A 23,032-nucleotide genomic window follows, 5' to 3' on the forward strand; every position below is an offset into this window, starting at 1 on the left:
CCATATTGCCCAGCACATAAATACTGATGAATGCAGAGAGTCCACAATGCATTTGGGTTTCACTCTCCAGTGATTTTTTTTTCTGTTTTAATGTTTATTTATTTATTTTGAGAGAGAGAGCTGAGGAGGGGCAGAGAGAGAGAGAGAAAGGGAGAGAGAGAGAATCCCAAGCAGGCTCCATGCAGGAGGGGCAGAGAGAGAGAGAAAGGGAGAGAGAGAGAATCCCAAGCAGGCTCCATGCTGTTAGCGCAAAGCTTGACATGGGTCTCGAACTCACAAACCGTGAGATCATGACCTGAGCCGAGGTCAGGAGTCAGATGCTTAACCGACTGAGCCACCCAGTTGCCCTATCCAGTGATTTCTTAAGTGGAAATAGGTTTATTGTTAGGCTGGTTTGATCATTCCACAGCATTTAAAAAATTACTATTTACATTCATTTCAAATAATACGTTGATTTTCAGAAATCAGATCATATTTAGTTAATTCAGACACCAAAATGGAACTTTGAGAGTTGAAAAGATTTTGTTTTGGTCCTACAATAGGGAGCATGTGAGATAACATTCACATTTTACTATAGTTGCCTTTTCTTTCCTTTCCACAGTCCACATACTTCTTATTGGCCAAGCTATGTCTGCACTTTACTGCTGGAATTCAGAGCTGAATCAATTCTCTTTTATTCTGGAAGCACCTTCTGCTCATGATGCAGCTTCTGTTACAGTAAAGTCCCTTAATTCAAGCAAGAATTTAATTGCTCTAGTGGGAACCAGGCACTCACACATATATGAGCTGGCCTACATCTCCAGCCAGTCTGACTTTATTCCTAGGTACGTTCACCATTTTATACGGAACCTCTTTATGCTTACCATAGTTTTTATAGGGCACCTAATTTCTAAGTGTTTATTTAATGACTGAAAAAATATAAAATATAAGGCTAATTCATAATCTAGAAATTTGGTTATGTTCCATATTATGTATATTCTATCGAGCTAATCAGTATTTTAAACATTTTGGATTAAAATTTTATTTATGAAATGTGATTTTCCCAAATGATTAGTATTAATTAGTGTTCTGAGAATTTTATATGTAATCTACTATGTATATGCCTGAGATTTGTTTCAGCTGTCTTATTTGATGTGTTTCTTATGCTAGTTCAGGTGAACTGATATTTGAACCTGGTGACAGAGAAGCTGTAATAGTGGTAAATGTCCTTGATGATACAGTTCCAGAAGAAGAAGAATTCTTCAGAGTTGAGCTTAAAAATCCCAAAGGAGGAGCAGAGATTGGTATTAATGGTTATGTGAAAATAAATATTCTGTCTAATGATGATGCCTATGGAGTCGTTGGATTTGCTCAGGTATAGATCCCACCCTTAAAAGTCAAAATGATTTATTCATTGTATTTATATGTTAGATGTTGTCAGCACTCAGTCCTCCTTTGAGTATCTTAAGCCTCTCTTCCTTCTCTTTCCCTGTTTCATCCTGACTGTGCATTTTAAGGTGTACTTAACTGATGTCTTATAATTTATAGTCCTACACGCTGAACCTTCTGAATCATCTTGTCCTAAACTTTTTTTTTTTTGTGCTGATTACTCTTATAGGATTGAATTTGAAATGTTCCCAGTTGGCCTTAGTCCTGGAGTTTGGTTCTGCTATTAGCCTTATCTCTAGAGGGTAATGATGAAACAAGTCCCAAATAGACTATCTACTGTGTTTCATCACACACATCACCTACAAATATATTACTGTCTTATGTATATTGAGAGAGAGAGAGAGAGAGAGAGAGAGAGAGAGAGAGAGATATTTATAACTGTACTTGCATTGTACACATGGAGGTGCTTTCCCCTGAAGAAAGAGAACTATTCAGATATTCTCAGGTTGACTTCCATCTCAGAGTTCATATTCCTTTATTCATGAGCAAAAGGACACCCTTTTATATTGCACCATTTAGCCCTGTGTGCAAACTCTATCCTGATTTCTTTTTTTTTTTAATATGAAATTTATTGTTAAATTGTTTTCCATACATCACCCAGTGCTCATCCCATCAGGTGCCCTCCTCAATGCCCACCACCCACTTTCCCTCCCTCCCACCCCCATCAGCCCTCAGTTTATTCTCAGTTTTTAAGAGTCTCTCATGGTTTGGCTCCCTCCCTCTCTAACTTTTTTTTCCTTCCCTTCCCCCATGGTCTTAAGTTTCTCAGGATCCACATAAGAGTGAAAACATATGGTATCTGTCTTTCTCTGCCTGCCTTATTTCACTTAGCATAACACTCTCCAACTCCATCCACGTTTCTACAAAAGGCCACATTTCATTTTTTCTCATTGCCAAGTAGTATTTCATTGTGTATATAAACCACAATTTGTTTATCCATTCATCAGTTGATGGACATTTAGGCTTTTTCCACAATTTGGCTATTGTTGAGAGTGCTGCTGTAAACATTGGGGTACAAGTGGCCCTATGCATCAGCACTCCTGTATCCCTTGGGTAAATTCCTAGCAGTGCTATTGCTGGGTCATAGGGTAGATCTATTTTTAATTTTTTGAGGAACCTCCACACTGTTTTACAGAGCGGCTACACCAGTTTGCATTCCCACCAACAGTGCAAGAGGGTTCCCATTTCTCCACATCCTCGCCAGTATCTGTAGTCTCCTGATTTGTTCATTTTAGTCACTCTGAGTGGCGTGAGGCGGTATCTGAGTGTGGTTTTGATTTGTATTTCCCTGATGAGGAGCGATGTTGAGCATCTTTTCATGTGCCTGTTGTCCATCTGGATGATGTCTTTAGACGAGTGTCTATTCATGTTTTCTGCCCATTTCTTCACTGGATTATTTGTTTTTCATATGTGGAGTTTGGTGAGTTCTTTATAGATTTTGGATACTAGCCCTTTGTCCGATATATCATTTGCAAATCTTTTCCCATTCTGTCAGTTGCCTTTTAGTTTTGTTGATTGTTTCCTTTGCTGCGCAGAAGCTTTTTATCTTCATGAGGTCCCAATAGTTCATTTTTGCTTTTAATTCCCTTGCCTTTGGAGATGTGTCAAGTAAGAAATTGCTGAGGCTGAGGTCAGAGAGGTTTTTTCCTGCTTTCTCCTCTAGGGTTTTGATGGTTTCCTGTCTCACTTTCAGGTCCTTTATCTATTTTGAGTTTATTTTTTACCCTTATTTCTTAACTAGAGTTATAGCTGCAACTATCATGTATCGTTCTCTGAAATCTTCTGCAAGTAAGGAAAACCCAGCTCAAATTGTCTTAAACACCAAGAACATGTCCACAGAGAAGATAAGCTTCAGAGTGGGGTGGATAATACTATGTCAACATGGCTCAGATTCTTTCCATCTCTCCACTTTGCCAGCATAAAGCTGGTTCTTCATCTGGTTGTTTGAAAGCTGATGTTACTGTTAGGTCTACTGCTTTCTTGTTCATGTCCAGTTGGGGAGAGAGAGAAATGTGGCTCTTGGAGTAAGGAAGAGATTTCCCAAAAGCTTCTGGAAAACTCTTCTCATCTCTCATTGAACTAACAAGGCCACTTATGCAACTGTTCATTAATTTATTTGTGTAGCAGTTTTTTTAAACAAACACCTGTGTACCAGATGCTCTTTCAGGTGCTGGAGATATATCAAAAAGTAAAATAGTAAAACTCTTTATCCTCATTGTTCTTAAATTGTAGATGAGGCAAAGGGAGACAGTGGACAAGAGACATCTGTACTGTATCTGATGGTAGTATGTGCCATGGAAGAACGTTAGGCAGGAAGGACAGATGGAGATTGTGAGGGAGGGGGTGGGGATTGTGTGCAGAGAAGTAAAACATAGGCTATCAGGGAGGGTGGCATTGAGGAAGTGATATGAGGACGAAGGTGTGTAGGAGATGGGGGAAGAACATTCGAGGCAGGGGGAACCAGCAGCAACAGCCGAAGCCCTGAAATAAGCCTTGCCTATCTGGTGTAGCAAGGAGGCCACTGTGGCCGAAGTCAGTCAGGTAGAGATGAGGCCAAAGAAATTGAAGGGCCAGGGCCTTGTTTCAGGCATCCCCAGCAGCACCCACAGTTTTGATGACTTACTAGGAGGACTCAAAGGACTCAGGGTTCTGTAATTCTCATACTGTGATTTATTACAGTGATGGGGATACAAAACAAAGTCATAAGGGAAAAGGCTTATGGAGTGAAGTGCAGAGGAAACTGGGTGCAAGCTTCCAAGAGCTCTCCCCAGGGGAATCACATAGGACACACTTAATTCCCCCAGCATTGAGGTGAATGCTGACAGTATGTGAGATGTGTTACCAACCAGGGAAGCTCATTAGAGACTCCGTGCCTGGGGTTTTCCCTGGGAACTGTTCATGCAGGCCCTCTCAGCCTGGCACATGTCACAATTCCAGACTCCCAGAGTGAAAACAGGTGTTCAGTAAAAACTACATTGTGTGTAGCACAGGCACGGAGAGCCACTATGAGTTTCAGGAATGGTGAGAATCCTCTTGAAATCCAGCTTCCTAGACACCAGGCAAGGGCCAACCTCTGAGCAGCCTTTGAAGGATAGCAGGGAGGCTACTGTGTGAACTTACTCCTGCATAAGCCGCTGATTACCATCATGAAGTTAGCCACTGAGGGAATGGGTTGAAGTGGGAGAGCAACATGACCCGGCTCACATAACCATTTTGGAGGTGCCTGGGTGGTTCAGTGGGTTGAGCCTCCAACTTCAGCTTAGGTCATGATCTCATTGTGTGTTTGGGCCCTGTGTCAGGCTCTGTGCTGACAGCTCAGAGCCTGGAGCCTGCTTCGGCTTCTATGTCTGTCTGTCTGCCTCCCCCCTGCTCACACGCTGTCTCTCTCAAAAATAAATAAACATTAAAAAAATTTTTTTAAATAAAATAAATGAACTACTCTGGCCATAGAATTGACACTAGATTGTAAGTGGGTAAGGACAGAAATTGACAGGAAACTAGTGCAGTAATTTAGCAATAAACCACAGAATTACAGGAAGCAGGAATTTTCCTTTCAGTGAGAGATGTACAACTTATTAAGAGCAGGTTTGAGAGCTGAGATGAGGAGTTTTGGATGTGCTAATGTCCTGAATGAGTCCTTGCAAGCGTTGTAGGATCACCATGTTCCTCATTCTGGCCCATCTCTGCAGATACAGGCAGGTCAGCTTTTCCTGAAGCACTTCTGCCCAGAAGAATTATAATGTGAGCCATATATATAATTTTAGTTTTTTAGCTCCAGAAAAAAAATAGAAATAGGTGAAAATATTTTTAGTATTTTATTTTATTTAGCCTGATATATTAACGAACATAAAATGGCTGATGAAATACTCTATACTCTTTTTTTCATACTTTGTCTTCAAACCTCCAGTGCATTTTGCACTTATAGACCAGTCACGTTACAGGTGCTCAGTAGCCACCTGTGGCCCCTGGCCACTGTGTAGGACAGTACAGCTCTAAGGCGTGAATTGTGGTGGAGAAGATTAGAAAGAAAGAAGATTACTTTCCCCACCAGGTGGAAACATGACTTGTTTCCTTACTTTCTTCCAGTTTCTGTTGAAATAACAACTTACCAGAAAGGCCTTCCCTGATTGAAAATTGTTAATTCCCCACCATCATTCTGTACCTTTTTTTTATCCTGCCTTAGTCTTCTTTATGGAATTTATAGTGGCCTAATTTGTCTATTGTCAAGTTTCTTTTTCTAGAATGCAAGGCTACAAGAACTGAGATATTATTTTGTTCGCAGCTTTATGCCAGAAAAATGCCTGGTACACAGGAAGTGTTTGGTATGAATCTTTCATAATGCAGGGGAGGGGGCAGAACACTCCCATGGCTTTCTCGGGCCATAGATATTGACAGGGCAGAGCTGGAGACCTTGGAGCAAGAACCAACATGCTCTGCTGTGTGGTCTCATCCTCTTGTCGTTAAACCTTGCTGCGCATGGAGAGCACATTCTATTCCATAACTGTTTAAGCATGGTAGATTTCCTCTTTTTTTTTTTTTAATTTTTATTTATTTTTGGGAGAGAGAAAGAGCGTGAGTGGGAAGGGGCAGAGAGAGGGAGACACAGAATCCGAAGCAGGTTCCAGGCTCCAAGCTGTTAGCATAGAGTGTGACACAGGGCTCGAACCCATGAACCGCAAGATCGTGACCTGAACTGAAGTCAGATACTTAACCGACTGAGGTACCCAGGTGCCCCAGATTTCTCTTTATGAAGCTTACTCCAAAATTATCATAGAAACATCAAAGTACTGTGGTTTAATCTTTCCTAGTGGATAATATCCTGGGCTCTTTCAGTCCATTCACTAGAATTTCTCAGTACAGGCCTCTTGTGTCTGGACAAGCTTGTTGTAAGATAAGATTTAGTTGTCAGAGAGTTTCTTCATAATTTTCTGGCTGTATTAAATCCTTGTTTTACTAACCCTTATTGGTAGAGGGCATGGAGCCTGAGAGGCTTCTCTTTGAAAGGCATTGTATTTTATGTACAAATTATATACATATTTTATTTTATTTTTTAAAAGGTTTTATTTTTAAGTAATCTCTACACCCATCATGGGGCTTGAATTTACAACCCTGAGATTTAGTCGCGTATTCTACTGACTGATCCAGCCAGGCACCCCATATGCATATTTTAAAATCAAGATATTTTCTGTAGGAATGTTTGAATGCTTTGAGCAAGATTTTATGACTATGTAACATTTGTAACAATATGTTAAAAATGCGGTGTAAAACACTGCCAAAGGAAAGGCTATCTACTCAAATTAGCCTTCTAAATAGAAGCTTTAAGAAATTCATGGAGGAATTTATTTTCAGATTACCATAGTAAAAAGACAAGAAAAAGAAAACTATTACTGGGAAGATTGTTAAAAATCTTTATACTCCATATTCTTCCTTTATTGCTTATAGATAAACTAGGGGTGTTGTAAGAAGGGATTCTTTTGAATATTGATTTTGAGGAAAAGCTCATTCAGCAGCTGGCAAGAGATGCTGCAAGTGTTGGAGGAGGAGTTCCAGTCATACTAAGGTAGAAATCAGTCTGGGACGAAGGAAAGACACCAAGAAGCTTAGGTGAGAAGAGAGTGTGAGATTCTAATACCAGAGAAGGGGCTATTTCTGGCAGGAAATAGTTGTAAAGACTAGGGACTAAGGATGAAACATCATCAGTGGAAACAACACAGGCTGTAGAGTATATGAATTCAAGGATAATCACATTTCAGAGTGTATGAATTCAAGGATAAAAGACGTTTGTAAGTGAACAGGAAGAATGCCCTGATTCTCACTGGTGTTTCTACATTTGGGTGGGACCTTAAAGTCCACGTAGATCAAAAACTTATTTTACAAGAAGGAAACAAGACCTAGAGGGATTGCCAGAAGTTGCACAGGGGGAGAAGATTTCCTTCATCTCCTGACTCTATGTCCATTCATTTCTACAAATTTTATATACTATGTATAATACTGTCAAAAAGTATATGCTCTCTGGATATGAATATAACATATGTTTGTTGAATAAATTTGAAAATTACAGAAGACAAAGTAAAAAATAATCGTCTAAAAATTAACATTTTAGTTTACTATAACTTAGCCTTTTACCTATTCACACATGTATGTTTTTGAAATAAAATCATGGCTATCTTATACTGCTGTTTTTTTTAACTATTGTTTTTCACTTATATCACGTTTTTGTGTTACCCAATATTGCTTAGTACTATGAAGTTTGCACATGCATAACAGCATGAAATAAAAGTGTACTTAGGTAATGTTCGTTAATCCCTTGTGACTTCCTGTGTGTTTTTCAGAATTCATTATATAAGCAAGTGGAAGAAATGGAGCAAGATAGCTTAGTAACCTTGAATGTTGAGCGCTTAAAAGGAACATATGGTCGTATAACCACAGTGTGGGAAGCTGACGGAAGTATTAGTGATGTGTTTCCTACTTCAGGAGTGGTACGTAATTTACAAAATTATAGGAGAGTCACTTCTAAATTATGGTTACTGTTGATGCCTGCCTTATGGATGAAGTCTTTGAGTTTGACCATGTCAGCTCTGGATTCCTACTAATCACTGTAGAGAGGGATACAATTTAAGATTAGTTTTATTGTGATTTTTGTTAGTTTTTTTCTCTAATACCAAAATTATCTATAAAAAAGTCATCCCTTTTTAGGTTCAGTACATCAGTTGGCCAGATTGTGGATGTGTTACACTGTCAGAAAGATAAAACCAATTACACTGGAGATGGAAATGTTTCAAGATTTGTATAAAATGGAAGCAGTAAATAGGGAATGAATCTATGTAAGATAGTCAGGCGTATGAAAAAGTAGATCAGAATTGCTGAGTGATGTAGGTTTAGTTTTCTGTAGATAGACTCCGAGATTAAGAGTTGTGGGTAGTTTACTGAGGAGACACACCCATAAGGAAACAAGGAAGGTAGGAATGTGCAGAGGGACCGTTGGTCCTTGGGTAGTTACACCTGAGGTTGAGTGTGTGAGGAAGTTGTGGAGGTGAACTGGTTCTCCAGAGTTGTTTTCCAGTGGGAACAAGGAGGCTGAGATTTTGCATCCCTATTTTGGGTATCCTTCACCTCACACCATCTTCTGGGTAGAGTATAATCTTCAGTGGAAATGTACTGTAGCTGAAGGCAGGTCCCAGTGACAAACACAAAAGCTCTTATTCCCACCAATTGGGATATGGGCACACCAGCTCTAAGAAGGGATCTGGGCAGAAGATCACTTTATCTACTATTGGAAGATAGTATAAAATTGGGTCAGAGATCGAAGAATGGAATCAGATTTGGGTCAGAAAGGTAAATGACTTGCAAAGAGAGAGTTTTAAGAACCTTTAGTTCCTAATTAGAAAATGGGTGGTGTTCTTGACTCACCTTGGGTTTCACAGATTTATCCATAAAATTTTTCCCAAATGCTTCTCTGAAGAGTTCCTTTAAAAGGCCTCTCATGGAATTATCTCAAAAAAAACGATGGGTGTATATTAGGTCTACCATTTCTAGGCTTTTGTACCATTCAAAGATTAGAGCTTTAGTGCCTTAAAAATGTTTTGGCAAATTTTATTGCATTGAGTATTTACTTTTATGGACGTTACCAAAACTATAAGTTGTATCTATCATGTTATGTGTGTTCTGAATTATATTTCACCAATTAATATTTCTTAACATAAACGATTAAAATGATTTCTAACTTAAATGTATAATAGTATCTTAAGTGTAGACTATATTTGGAAGAATTAATTATTTTATTCAAGAGCCAATAAACTTTTCCTGTAAAGGGCCAGATGGTAAATATTTTAGACTTATGGGCTGTTATGGTCTCTTTCTTAGATTCTCAACTTTGCCTTTGTAGCATAATAGCAATGTTAGATGATATATAATCAAGTGAACTTTGCTGTATGCCAGTAAAACTTAATTTAAAAAATGGATTTCACCAAAGGGTAGTAGTGCTCTGACCCCTGATTTTATTAATAAAGCTCTTCAGTTTATATCTTCAAGTGCCTTCTGAGGTGGAGAGATGAGCGTCAACAAAATGGGCCTGGAATGCTAGTTTGAATGGTTGTAGCTTGTAGTCATGTTGCTAGAGAATAGGGTATAAGGTGGGGAGCAATGGGAAATGACATTCCAGGAACAAAGAAAGCCCTATCAGAAAGGATTTCAGATGCCTTTTAGCAAATTTGGATTTGACTCTAGACAGTGCAGATACAACAGGAGGAGAGAGATGCTGTGATTTGTATCTCTTTTTGTCTTTCTCTACCTGTTTTGGTTCATTGATTGTTAAATCATACATCTATTGTAGCCAAAAGAAATAGCAATCCTGGCAACGCTTTTGTAGAGAAAAATGTTTAAACTAGTATGTTCCCTTCTTTTATTTGTGTACTTATTAAAAAAAATTTGTTAAAGTTTATTTTTGAGACAGAGAGAGACAGAGCATGAACGGGGGAGGGTCAGAGAGAGAGGGAGACACAGAATCTGAAGCAGGTTCCAGGCTTTGAGCTGTCAGCACAGAGCCTGATGCAGGGCTTGAACTCGCAGACTGTGAGATCATGACCTGAGCCAAAGTCAGAGGCTGAACCGACTGAGCCACCCAGGCACCCCAACCTTCTTTTATTTTTATAGATTTTTCAATATGTTATCTGGGACTTAGACTCCCAGAGAGACTATATACTCTATATTTTAATAGAATGTAGGCTTCAGGATGTGACAGTTTGGCTACAGGTTTTATAAGGTTGAGTTTCAGTAATTGTTTACTTTTTTCTTTTTCCTAAAAGTCTTCCACTTTTTTTTTTTAATTTTTTTTTCAACGTTTATTTATTTTTGGGACAGAGAGAGATAGAGCATGAACGGGGGAGGGGCAGAGAGAGAGGGAGACACAGAATCGGAAACAGGCTCCAGGCTCCAAGCCATCAGCCCAGAGCCTGACGCGGGGCTCGAACTCCCGGACCGCGAGATCGTGACCTGGCTGAAGTCGGACGCTTAACCGACTGCGCCACCCAGGCGCCCCAAAAGTCTTCCACTTTTAATATGAAAAGAATTTGACTGATTTGTAGAATCATATTGTGTTGCTTAAATATCTCTTGTTATTTAAGTTGTGGTTCATATTGAAAGAAAATTTAATCTGATATTCTTACTGCACAGTGATAATTACAAAATAAATAAAATCTTCTTTCTTTAAAATTTTAGATTTCATTTTCTGAAGGGCAGGCGCTATCTACAATCACTCTGACTGTTATTGCTGATGATGTACCAGAGTTATCAGAAACTGTGACTGTAACACTCGTTCGTGTTACCACAGAAGGGGTTGAGGACTTATCTAAAGGTGCTACCATTGATCAGAAAAGAAACAGATCTGTGATAACGACTCTGCCCAATGATTCACCTTATGGCTTAGTGGGCTGGCATGCTGAGTTTCTCTTCATTAGAGTAGCAGAGCCTAAAGGTAAGTCTTGTTAAATATTTTTCAGGTTCTAGTAACTTTTATTGGGTAATTTAATTGTAATGTTTACTAGGAATATAAGTCCCTTTGTGTGTGTGTGTGTGGGTATTCAGGTGTGCCTGGGGGCTCAGTCAGTTAAGCATCCAACTCTTGATTTTGGCTCAGGTCATGATCTCACGGTTTGTGATTTCAAGGCCTGTGTCTGGCTCCAGAGCACTGCTTGGGATTTGCTCTCTCTTTCTCTCTCTCTCTCTCTCTCCCTCTCCCTCTGCCCCTCCCCTGCTTACTCTCTCTCTCAAACTAAATAAATAAAATTAAAAAAAAATATATATATGTATACACATACATACATATTTTCAGTTTGACAGATCATATTTAATCTTTTCTACTTTTTATTTGTTTATTAAATTTTATGATCATATAATCACTTAACATTAGTGTTACGAGAAACACTTTTACTCTTTTGAGACATTACTATCGTAATAGAAACGTTAATATTTTGGTAAATCATTGCAGTAAAGGTGACTGGTTTTTATTTTAATTTCCCTTTTTCATCCTTTATTTATTTGTTGTCTTCCCATACTCAGATTTCCTCTACACAGATTTTCAACAGTTATAGGGAACAGTAAGCAACACAGTGAAATGCATATAATACTCAAGGTATTGTTAAACCCCAGATCAGTAATTAGAATATTTTTTCTGTGAAGTGTAAGTTATCAGTCCCTATTTCCTTTAACCTTAGTGCTGAAATCTCTGCCCAAATAACTACTTATATAGGTATAAGATACATAGATTTTTTTAGGTAAATGGCATTTGACTTATTTGAACAAATATATTTAAACATATATGATATGTATTTATTTAGAATATGCTGTGTGAAGGCTCTAAAATTTTCAGACAGGAACATGGACATCTTTCAAGGACCTTTCATTTAGATAGTTGACTGAAAAAAATGCCATATAATTATATATCTGGGCGTTTATATGTCTGTATATATGGGAACAGAAGCAGTAGACTTAGAATATGTTCATTTATTCATTCAACGAACATTTTGAAGCACCTAGGAAGTGCCACAGATTGTGCTGTGTGTTCTGGAAACAGAGACACAGTCTTAGGTTGTTAGAAACTCACAGACCAGTGAGGAAGATTGGCAAGCATTTTTTTGGTCCATTTACAGGGCAAATTTAATGTTAAAAATCTAAGAAATGAAATAAAAAATAGGTGCTGTGAAATACTTTGGTCCTTGTGGTAAACACCTGACTATTAGAACAAAATTACTGACTGTTTGTCTAATGATTAAGTTATTAAATGATGACTTTGGGTGTTTACTTTTTCATTTTTGAAAAATCTTCACATTTGCAATTAGCACCTCTGTCAACCTGCACATATGTACTTACCTAAGATCTTCAGCAGTTTTTGATAAGGTACCTGATAGTGTGCAACATAGGAGGGTGATTAGAGAACCCAAAGTGAGGGTTTAGAACTGGAATATAATATATGATGATTGCCAGTACAACTTTAGGGACAAGGGGGACAAAGCACAAAATCTTCCTTGGGACCATACATTGGGATAGTGCAGGACATTCCACGTAAGTGTTTGGGGTGGTGTCGACCACAAATAGGAAAGGTTATTTACTTGAGGTATGTGTATCTCACAGAGAACATCACCGTTCTTCAGTTACCCATTGTTCGAGATAAAGGACTGTTTGGGGACATTGCCATTCACTTGATAGCTAAACCCAATTTCTTACTGCACATCGATAATCAAGCTACTGAGAATGAAGACTTTGTGGTACAAGAAACAATAATAATGATGAAAGAAAACATGAAAGAAACTTACATCAAAGTTGCCATTTTGCCGGTGAGTTTAGGGTGCAATAAATAGGATGTAAAATAAAAGAATATGCTCTTAAAATTGTGATGCTCTGGAAGATAAAAATCTTTGAAAAGGTTGCTTTTACATGTAAAATTGTGAGTATTCTAACTTTTCCACCCACCCTAACATTTAATAACAGATGACTACTTTTTATAACTGGTAAAAATAATATATTTATTAATTATTTGTGTTTATTTATGAACTGGAATATTGTTTGAATGACCGTTGAAGCATGGAATTTACATTTGATTATATGTTTCATTGCATTCACTGTTTTGCTGGTTAGTTAGTTGTTTTGTACTAACGAGTGAATGAATAGAGTGCCCGAATTAATGTGGTTATTTTTATTGTTGGTTTGATAGTACAGTATTTTCATGTCATGATATTATTCAAATCAAGATTATTCTTTAGATGATTTAGATCTGGTTTTAGTGCTTTCTCACGTATATAAGAATAAGTGTATATATCTGTAATGATTCATAAGAAACTAAGAGTAGTTATTAGTGTTATCTGTAATATGTATTATCTAATATTGTGTGTGTTATAATCTTATATATTACAATGTTAACAATAAATATATATTATTAAATAAATATAATGTTGCATAGTAATATTAGTGTTACTAATTGCAGTATTATTAGTGGTATTAAATAATAGTGGCCTCTAGAAAGGACATTCTGGGAAAGATGTAAGGGATAAGGCAGAACGGAAGTTTCCTTTCCTGTTCAGTGTCCATTATTTCTATCTTTGGAAATTTTTTATCACCTATTCCAAAATAAGGTAACAGTTTTTAAAAAGTTAATTAGAATATAGGATAATATCTAGAGTTGCAAGTCTAGAGCTTTTACTTTTAAGATGTATGTAGCATTTACCATTTCTCCTGTATTTGGTGGGGTATTATGTGCATAAAACATATTTGATAGAATATGATCAAAATTGTGTGGTATATTTAAAAAAATATTTGCTAATGAGTATTAGGCTTCAGTTAAAACTTCACTGATAAGTTTGACTATTCCCTAAGATTCTGAAATTTGTCAGTGGGAATGTGTTAAAATATAAAAGGGAATCTTTTTTATTTGTGAAAAAGGTGCCCATTCCTGTGGTCAGTCATTTATTCCTTACTGAAAAATAATCAGGTTTCCAAGACAAATTCAGTATATTTTTAAAAATGGAACACCATGTCTCTCCTGTTTGCCCCACCCCCCTCAGGATAATGCTCCTGAGTTGGAAGAAGGATTTATTGTCAACATCACTGAGGTGTACCTGGTGAATTCTGACTTCTCTGCAGGACAGCCAAGTGTGCGGAGACCTGGGATGGAAATAGTTGAGATAATGATTGAAGAAAATGATGATCCCAGAGGAATTTTTAAGTTTCATGTTACCACAGTGAGATAAACTTTAATGTATTTATAGTAATACAGACACTTCTACCTGCTGATTTGCTCAATGTTATATATTTTCTGCAGAGTAATTGGCTTTGCTTATAGATATTTATAAATATCTGCCTTAATGGGCCCCTGGGTGGCTCATTCAGTTAAGCGTCCGACTTCAGCTCAGGTCATGATCTCACAACTTGTGAGTTCGAGCCCCACATCAGGCTCTGTGCTGCCAGCTCGGAGCCTGGAGCCCACTTGAGATACTGTGTCTCCCTCTCTCTCTCTGCCCCTCCCCCACTCATGCTCTGTCTCTCTCTCCCTCAAAATTAAATAAACATTATAAAAAGCCTTTAAAAAATAACTATGTGCCTTAAAATTTGTCTTATAGACTAATTCTTAATTCTCTTTGTGCTAGACCAAGAGGTTAAGCAAGTATATTTTCAAATTTAAATTTGAAAAGAATTTTGAAAACACCTATTATGCATATTTATATCCGACTATTGATTTCTACTTTGAAGTGTGAAATATAAGAAATGTAAGAAGAAATAATAAATTTAGAAAATGATGATAGGGTGCCTGAGTGGCTCAGTTGGCTGAGTGTCCTGTCTGACTCTTGATTTCAACTCAAATCATGATCTCATGGTTTATTCGAGCCCCACATCGGGCTCTGTGCTGATAGCAGGGAGCCTGCTATGATTCTCTTCCTCCCTCTCTCTCTGTCCCTCCTCTCTCTGTCGCTCTCTCTCTTCCCCCCCCCCAAATAAATAAATAAGTTTTAAAAAAAAGGAAAGTGATGATGACATGTAAGATATTAATATTCTCTTGTATTTTAACTATATTCTTTATTTAAAGGATTTTGGTGGAGTTATTACTGCCTATGAGGTGCCTCCACCACTGAATATTATTCAAATTCCTGTAGTCCGGATGGCAGGAAGCTTTGGGGCAGTAAATGTTTATTGGAAAGCAACACTGGATAGTGCTGGCCTGGAAGACTTTAAGCCATCTCATGGGATTCTTGAATTTGCAGATAAACAAGTATGCTAATTACAAATGTATTAGCAATTTATCGTGTACTTCAAACATCTTATAGATACCCACCAAATGGGTGCATTAGTGACTGCTAAATGTATTATACTTTTTGTTTGTATATCAAGCCAAACAGAACTCTTATTAATTAATATGTTATAATTTATTGGTGGACATAGGAAGAGAATATAAAGAAACAAAAATCTCACCCTTTTCTGAACTTTCCTACCTCATTTAATTTTAAGGAGAAGTTAAAGGAGGATAATGAATGGCTTAGAAGTGCCTAAGAATGTAAGAATGTATAAAAAATTGCCTCATGAACTTTGTTATTCCTATAAATTTTAGGTTCTTTTATTCTATTGATTTCTTAATGCTTATCAATACAGATAACTTACTTATTTAGGATTTGCACTGAAAGTGTGCACATTTTATTACTTAATATCCAGAACTTTTTGTTACAACTAAAAACAAGACTTTTTAAAATGATAGAGAAGAGACAAAATAATCAAATCTGAAAAATTGAAAAACGGTGTTCTAGATTTGGGCCAAAGTATTCTCTAAGAGTTATAAGTTTTGGAAACTGGACATTTTGTAATATGATGTATGAAGCCTGATTTTGCTGAGACAGATTTGTACAGTATGCATCAGCCTATTAGTTGCTGCTGAAAAAGAAGCATACAGGTTAGACATCCCTATACATAATGGTCTATTAATATTTGAAATCATGAGTTTTTAACAAATTTAGAACTTCAAACATTTCCTACTAAAAGGAGGGAAAAGAGAGATCTTTACACTAACAGTAGAAACAAATACATATATTTTTCATCATAGTAGCATTCTGCCTTATATTACTAGCACTTTATTTTGTACATGAGGTTGAAGTCCTGTTATTTAACAGTACCTTAAGATCATTGTCATTCTTAAAGTTAACATCTTCTAAGCAAGTATTCTGTATTTTACAGTATAGAGTTGAGGTGCCTACATTTTAATAAGCTTCCATTTTAACATTTGATTTTGTTCAGGTTTCCGCTTCTGAGTATGAATCCAGATTTCTCACTTTTCTCTTTTATTAAAGGTATTAGGTAGATTTATGTAGAAAAACTTCATTTTCCGGTAAACGTCTGTGTCAAAATACTGGAATTTCCCTCCCAGATACGGAAAACATTTTAAATGTAGAGATACGGCTAGAATATTTTTATGACCAGTAGTGAAATCACAAGCTGGGCCAAGTTTTACTTATTTATAAGTTATAAAAATGTTTAACATAGACCCAGACAAATATACGAAATCCTGATCACCAACATTTGAGAACAGCAGAATTGGGTTTTCTTCCTGCCTTTCTTTAACATTTTAAGAGTGACATTTGAAGCCAAAGGGATTTTTTCTAACTGCTGAAGACAATGGTAATTTCTATGTTACCATTGTATATCATGTGATATTAATGCTAAGTATACTAATGTTTTTATTTGCGAAATGGTTATTAGAGCCTATATGGCATTTTAAATACTTTTGTTCAAGAATCAGGCTTCCATACAGAGAAAGACAGATACCATATGGTCTCACTCTTATGTGGATCCTGAGAAACTTAACAGGAACCCATGGGGGAGGGGAAGGAAAAAAAAAAAAAAAAAGAGGTTAGAATGGGAGAGAGCCAAAGCATAAGAGACTGTTAAAAACTGAGAACAAACTGAGGGTTGATGGGGGGTGGGAGGGAGGAGAGGGTGGGTGATGGGTATTGAGGAGGGCACCTTTTGGGATGAGCACTGGGTGTTGTATGGAAACCAATTTGTCAATAAATTTCAGAAAAAAAAAAAAAGAATCAGGCTTCATTAGTTTTTGTATACATAAATATCACTATATTTTATTACATGTGTAATTCCCTTATCTTGAAAATAATAGAGTGTAAATTTCTGATTTGAAATACTAAATAGTATGTATAATTTTAAAATAGTATTATGAACATAACAGGCTAAAAAATACTATATTTTTGTATTATATTTCTGTCAACTAAAAGTTTAAATATATGTGATCAAAAATTGCTATTATATTATATCCTCCTTGCCTCTTACCCTCCCTCCTTCCCTTGTTCCCTCCCTTCTTTCTCTCCCTCCTTTTCCTTCTTTCTCCCTTTTCTTTTGTAGGTTACTGCAATGATAGAAATTACCATAATTGATGATGCTGAACTTGAACTCATGGAGACGTTCACTATTTCCTTAATCAGGGTGGCTGGAGGTGGCAGACTTGGCGATGACGTTGTGGTAACTGTTGTTATTCCGCAAAATGACTCCCCATTTGGAGTATTTGGATTTGAAGAAAAGACTGTAAGTTAAATACCAGGGGGAGGGTGCCTTCCCCTAAGCTAATTATTTTTGTAGATTTAAAAGAAAGATATCTTTCATTTTTAAAAAAACTTTTACCTCTCACTCATGATTTTCTGCTCAAGAGTCCTTGAAGTTGGCTGTTGAATTAAGGGTCAGTCCTCTAATCTGTGTTTGACAGTAACGAGTCATCTAAGATCAGACAATTACAAAGGGGGAAAAAAAATCTTACTTATTGGGTATCGTAGACCAAGAGTCAGTTTTTGTCCATACGTTTTGTTCTCAGCCTGTCTTGCTACCAGACCACCATCCTGGTCACGAGGCAAGATTTTATCGTGGATCTAAGTGTTACATCCTAGGATACATTTAGTTGGGGAGGGATTTACTTTACCTTCCCTTTTGGTACTCAGTCTCATATTGAACAAAACACAGAGGGATTTACTTTACCTTCCCTTCTGGTACTCAGTCTCATATTGAACAAACACCACAGTCAACCCAGCTGAAATGTTTCTTTGTATTTGTTCTCTCCTCCCTCTTACTTCCCTTTGGTTGTCTACTTTCAGGACCTGGAAGAGGGAAGCCAGTTACTATTATCGGTTTAATTGCTAAGGGAGAAAAAAACTTAACCATTTATAAAGCCAGATTTGGGGACTAATGCTAAATTATCTCTACATCTTAAATATTAAAAAATTGTTAAAACTGTATCACAATTAGTACATGATTTTATATCACCATTTTAAAGGCTGTCTTTCAAAGGAAATTCCAAGATGAAATAATCATATATTTAGATAATTCTGATATACACAAGTTTTCTTGGTCTATAGGTCACCTTTCCCTTTATTTGACCACTTATAGATAATTAGTAATTCATAATAGATCATTTTAAATAATAAACAGATTGCTCCCAATGCTCATTGTCTTTACTATTTTGTGGATGAAAGGCTAGACTTATAACTTGCCCATTAAGGCTGGGCTTCCCAGATGCTCCAAACTTTAAATATATCCTAATAATTACCTAATGATTACATCATTGAAGTTTTTTTTTTTTTTTTAACATTTATTTATTTTTGAGACCAAGAGAGACAGAGCATGAACGGGGGAGGGTCAGAGAGAGGGAGACACAGAATATGAAACAGGCTCCAGGCTCTGTCTGAGCTGCCAGCACAGGGCCCGACCCGGGGCTCGAACTCACGGACCTTGAAATCATTACCTGAGCCAAAGTCGGCCGCTGAACCGACTGAGCCACCCAGGCGCCCCCATCATTGAAGTTTTAATTTCATAAGAGAATGGGAACCATGAGAGGGACAGGACACACACACTTCGGCTATAGCCTTATGAGTCTCTCTTTCTTGGGAAATGAATAAGCAGAATTAAGTGTTTGTAAGGAGTGGTAGAGTCACAAGAGTGGCTGTGAATGTTTCCTGAGCAAAATGAAAAGTCTGGAAAACATAATACTATTAGTATAAAGAAGAGAGTAAAAAGCATCCATAATGTTATTAACCTAAGATACGGACATCATTCATATTTTTTTATTTTCATCTATGCTTTTTTTCTTTGCATATGTGAAAAGAAATATTTTAATTGATATAAATATAATTCAGTTTTTATAAAATGTCAGTTAACTTCTGAGTTTGGATAAAAGGTTCAGGGTTTCATTCAAATCTTTAGTGGTAAAACCTTAACATAAATGTTGCTTTTAACTTTGTCATGCTTTTGGACTCCTAGGCATTAGACGGTATGTGTATAAGTTTCTGTCACTGTTAGGGAAAATGAAGACTTACATGACTATTCATAAATAACTTTCATTTATTTTATCTTAACTACTGTTGTAAACTTTAGTGCACCCTTGGCCTGAGAACTCATATCTTACTGTAGTAACCTCAAGTTTCCAATTTGTCTTGCAATCTAAAAGTGAGAGTGAGGTCACCCAATTCCTACTGTGTTATTTCTCATAAGCCTTGCTGTGAGGAACAAATGAGTTGATATATGTAAAGCACTTACAACTGGGTCTTACACTTAGTAGGTGTCAATTGCTATTTTTATAATTAGTAGTATCAGCAGCAGCTTGTTTTTCAGCCCTTTGTGGTTACTTTTTTATATTGTGTTTCTTACTGCCAAAGGCTCTTGATAACACAAAATTTTTTGTTTTAACATGTATCTAAGATACACAGTATTGTGCATATAGTGAACATTTTGTTAGCATTATTTGATGACAGATTAGATTTAGAAGTCAACAATATTGAGGAAAGTTTATTAATATAAATCTGTCAGAACAAATAAGCTGCTCATGAGGGCAATATGGTAAGTATACCAAAGCACTGGCAATAGCACAGGCTCAAGAAATCTCCTTGTGAAACCGAAGCTACAATGTTGTTATCTATGGAAAGAAAAAGGACTTATATATGAATGATAAGTTTATAATGGGTATCTTCTTTTTCACTTTGGTTCTTATTTAATATTTCTATTATCTGAGGGGTGGCATGAATAGCACTGGCTATGGAGTCAGAACATCTGAACCAGAAGAGAAGGCTTCTCTTTTCCATATATGTGCATATATCCAACCCCCAGATTTCTTAGAGCTTCTGTGAAGCTTAAATAAGATAATGTATATGCCGGAATTGACATATACTAGAAGCTCAATAAATATTAGTTAGCACTAAAGCTCTGCTCTTGGAACCATTACCAAATCTCATGAAAAAAAAAAGCAAAACAAATTTGTGTTGGGCACTTAGGTATCTGTCTTGAAAATGGAAAGCATTGTTTTATATTATTGTATTTACATAACAGGTGGATATTATAGGCTTAGTTTGGACTTTGCTTCCCCAGTCAGTATATGCAATTCAGTTGAACCAGCTCTCTTAATAAGGAACTTGTGTAGAAAATAAATAGTACAGGTAAATTAATGTATTGAATTTCCTTCTCTATTTCTGTCAGGTTAATAAAAACCTCTTTTAAATTTGGACTTACTCCTGAAGCCAAGACTACACTGTATGTTAAGTAACTTGAAAATAAATTTAAAAAAACCAAAATAAAACAAATAAATTTGGACTTCCTAAAATTGGCAAACTGCAGATAATTAGGAGGACACTTGCAGTCTGTATTGTCTGGGGAGCCTGACTCCATTAACAAAGAACCCCTAAATCTTACTTCCTTAAGATAATAAGAGTTTATTGTTTTCTTCCTTCAGAAGCCCTACATCCATGGTCCTCGTGGGGTCTTAGGGACACCTCTTGTCCAACTGGCGTCTCAGGCACCCACTTCTTTCCTTCTTGACTCTGTCCTGGTTCCTGGGAGTCCTCACTACTCACCCAGCACATGGAGAAAAAAGGAATGTGGAATGTTTTGTGGGAAGTTGATGCAGACTGTTAGGAACGTACTTCACTTCCCACGTGTTACTGTTGGCCAGAATTTAGTCACATGCTCTACCTAATTGCTAGGAGATGAGGAAAGGCAAGGAGATGCCAAGTAGCAGAGTGTCTAGGACAAAAAGGAAATGGGGTTTGGTGAAGTATTTTTTTTCTGCCACATGATTGTAACATGCCATGAACAGAGTTCTGAATTGAAAAGTTTCAGTCTTTGCAAATAGAAATAAGATTATTTTTCCTGCTCCTTTCTTTTTTTACCTTACTGGATTTTCTTTCTTTTAGGTAATGGTTGATGAATCTCTTTTGTCTGATGACCCTGATTCATATGTGACCTTGACAGTTGTCCGGTCCCTAGGAGGAAAAGGAGCTGTTCGACTTCAGTGGACCATAGATGAGGCAGCTAAAAATGATCTCAGGCCTTTGAATGGGACGCTTCTTTTTGATGAGGTATCGTCAGCATCAGGACTCCTGTAGTTTTTCTCAAACTTGTGTTTGTTTTTTTCCATAGTACTGCTTATGAATTCGTATGATAGTATATACTATGTGTGGAATTTATTTGAGATCATAGGCACTTTGGAGGAAAATCACACACATACCTGATGTCTAAAATCTAACTTAATTTCAGACACTGCCTCCATCCCTCAACGTTTCCTCTCCTGACTGAGGGTAAAACCCATCAACCAAGCTGGACATCTGGGAGTTATCCCCATTTCCACCCATTCTGTAACTCTTATTTGATCCCAAGTCTCATCAATGTTTAGACAGTTTAGAGGTTATGTTAATTTTCCCCCTTCTTTCCAATTAAAAACTTACATGGGATTTTTGGTCAGAGCTAATTTTTATATAGTAATTTTTCTAGAAGCAACTCATAATTCTAAGGTACAAAAAGACACTTGAAAAAATACTTATGGGCATAAACATTATTCTGCTAATGAGAACACTCAAAATTTGGCTTTTATCAATCCAGAAAATTTATTATTCTTCTCATTTGATGTAGACAGAGTCTGAAAAGACCATTGTGTTGCACACGCTTCATGATACTGTGTTGGAGGAGGACAGGCGTTTTACCATTCAGTTGATACCAACTGATGAAGTAGAAATATCTCCAGTGAAAGGTAAGAGAAATTCACATGTTTGGAAATTAGAAAGCAGATACTCAGGAAAATATAACCAAATAATGAGTAGTTACAAAGTTAGGTTTTATAATTACTAAAATGCTTGCTGAAACATAAGCTAACCCACTTGTATGACAGCCAAAGAGTTTTTTTTTTTCCCAACGTTTATTTATTTTTGGGACAGAGAGAGACAGAGCATGAACAGGGGAGGGGCAGAGAGAGAGGGAGACACAGAATCGGAAACAGGCTCCAGGCTCTGAGCCATCAGCCCAGAGCCTGACGCGGGGCTCGAACTCCCAGACCGCGAGATCGTGACCTGGCTGAAGTCGGACGCCTAACCGACTGCGCCACCCAGAGGCCCCAGCCAAAGAGTTTTTAAAAGTGAAATTCTAATACCTGATTGGTATTGGAATTGGTAAAGTTATATATCAAAGATTTTACAGTACTTAGCTCTGTGATTTTTTAAAAGATGTTTGTTGTTGTGATGTTTGTAAAGTAAAATATGGAAGCTTCCTAAAACGTCCATGAATAGGAGACTGGTTCAATATGACAGAGTACCATATAAGTATTCAAAAGGATATAGCTGAAAAAGCTTTAATTACATTAAACATTAAAAACACTTAGTTACGTGGATAATTGCTGTGTTATAGCAGGCTTCATAACATGTTCAGAGTTATCCCATTTTTTCACGTGCATGTTATAAGTGTGTTTGGAATTACTTACTTGAAATGTTGATAGTGTGATTTGATTACCTATATTTTCTACACATTTATAATTGTCACATATGGCTTTTATAATAAAATATTATTTTAAAACTTAGCATATTATGTCTGTTTCAGGCTAGCTATGTCTATTTTCATCTGAAAGTGATTACTTCAATATTTTGACATTTCAGAAATAGGCATCGTAATTCTCATTTGTCTCTGGTCCTTATGAAAATTTGTTTCCTATCTGAAGAGAAAGGGTTAATGGTCCTAAAATGGTTGCATTGTGGTACAGACAATAATAACCATTAAAAAATGGCCCAGCAACTTTGATATGAAAGCTTAGTGACATACG

The 23,032-nt window shown here is 36.9% G+C and overlaps 1 protein-coding gene across 1 annotated transcript in view; it reads left to right on the forward strand.

Moving 5' to 3' along the window:
- The window catches only part of ADGRV1 (adhesion G protein-coupled receptor V1), a 564,199-nt gene that overhangs the window by 164,337 nt on the left and 376,830 nt on the right, over nucleotides 1-23,032 (forward strand). Inside the window, exons 51-60 of the mRNA XM_043593538.1 lie at nucleotides 602-824; nucleotides 1,150-1,354; nucleotides 7,761-7,907; nucleotides 10,645-10,900; nucleotides 12,556-12,758; nucleotides 13,983-14,159; nucleotides 15,002-15,184; nucleotides 17,317-17,496; nucleotides 21,141-21,305; nucleotides 21,856-21,973. Of these exons, the coding sequence (XP_043449473.1) occupies nucleotides 602-824; nucleotides 1,150-1,354; nucleotides 7,761-7,907; nucleotides 10,645-10,900; nucleotides 12,556-12,758; nucleotides 13,983-14,159; nucleotides 15,002-15,184; nucleotides 17,317-17,496; nucleotides 21,141-21,305; nucleotides 21,856-21,973 (1,857 nt within the window). The remainder of the gene's footprint in view (nucleotides 1-601; nucleotides 825-1,149; nucleotides 1,355-7,760; nucleotides 7,908-10,644; nucleotides 10,901-12,555; nucleotides 12,759-13,982; nucleotides 14,160-15,001; nucleotides 15,185-17,316; nucleotides 17,497-21,140; nucleotides 21,306-21,855; nucleotides 21,974-23,032) is intronic.

This window comes from Prionailurus bengalensis, chromosome A1, assembly GCF_016509475.1.
Source record: "Prionailurus bengalensis isolate Pbe53 chromosome A1, Fcat_Pben_1.1_paternal_pri, whole genome shotgun sequence".
In the NCBI taxonomy this organism is placed as follows: domain Eukaryota; kingdom Metazoa; phylum Chordata; class Mammalia; order Carnivora; family Felidae; genus Prionailurus; species Prionailurus bengalensis.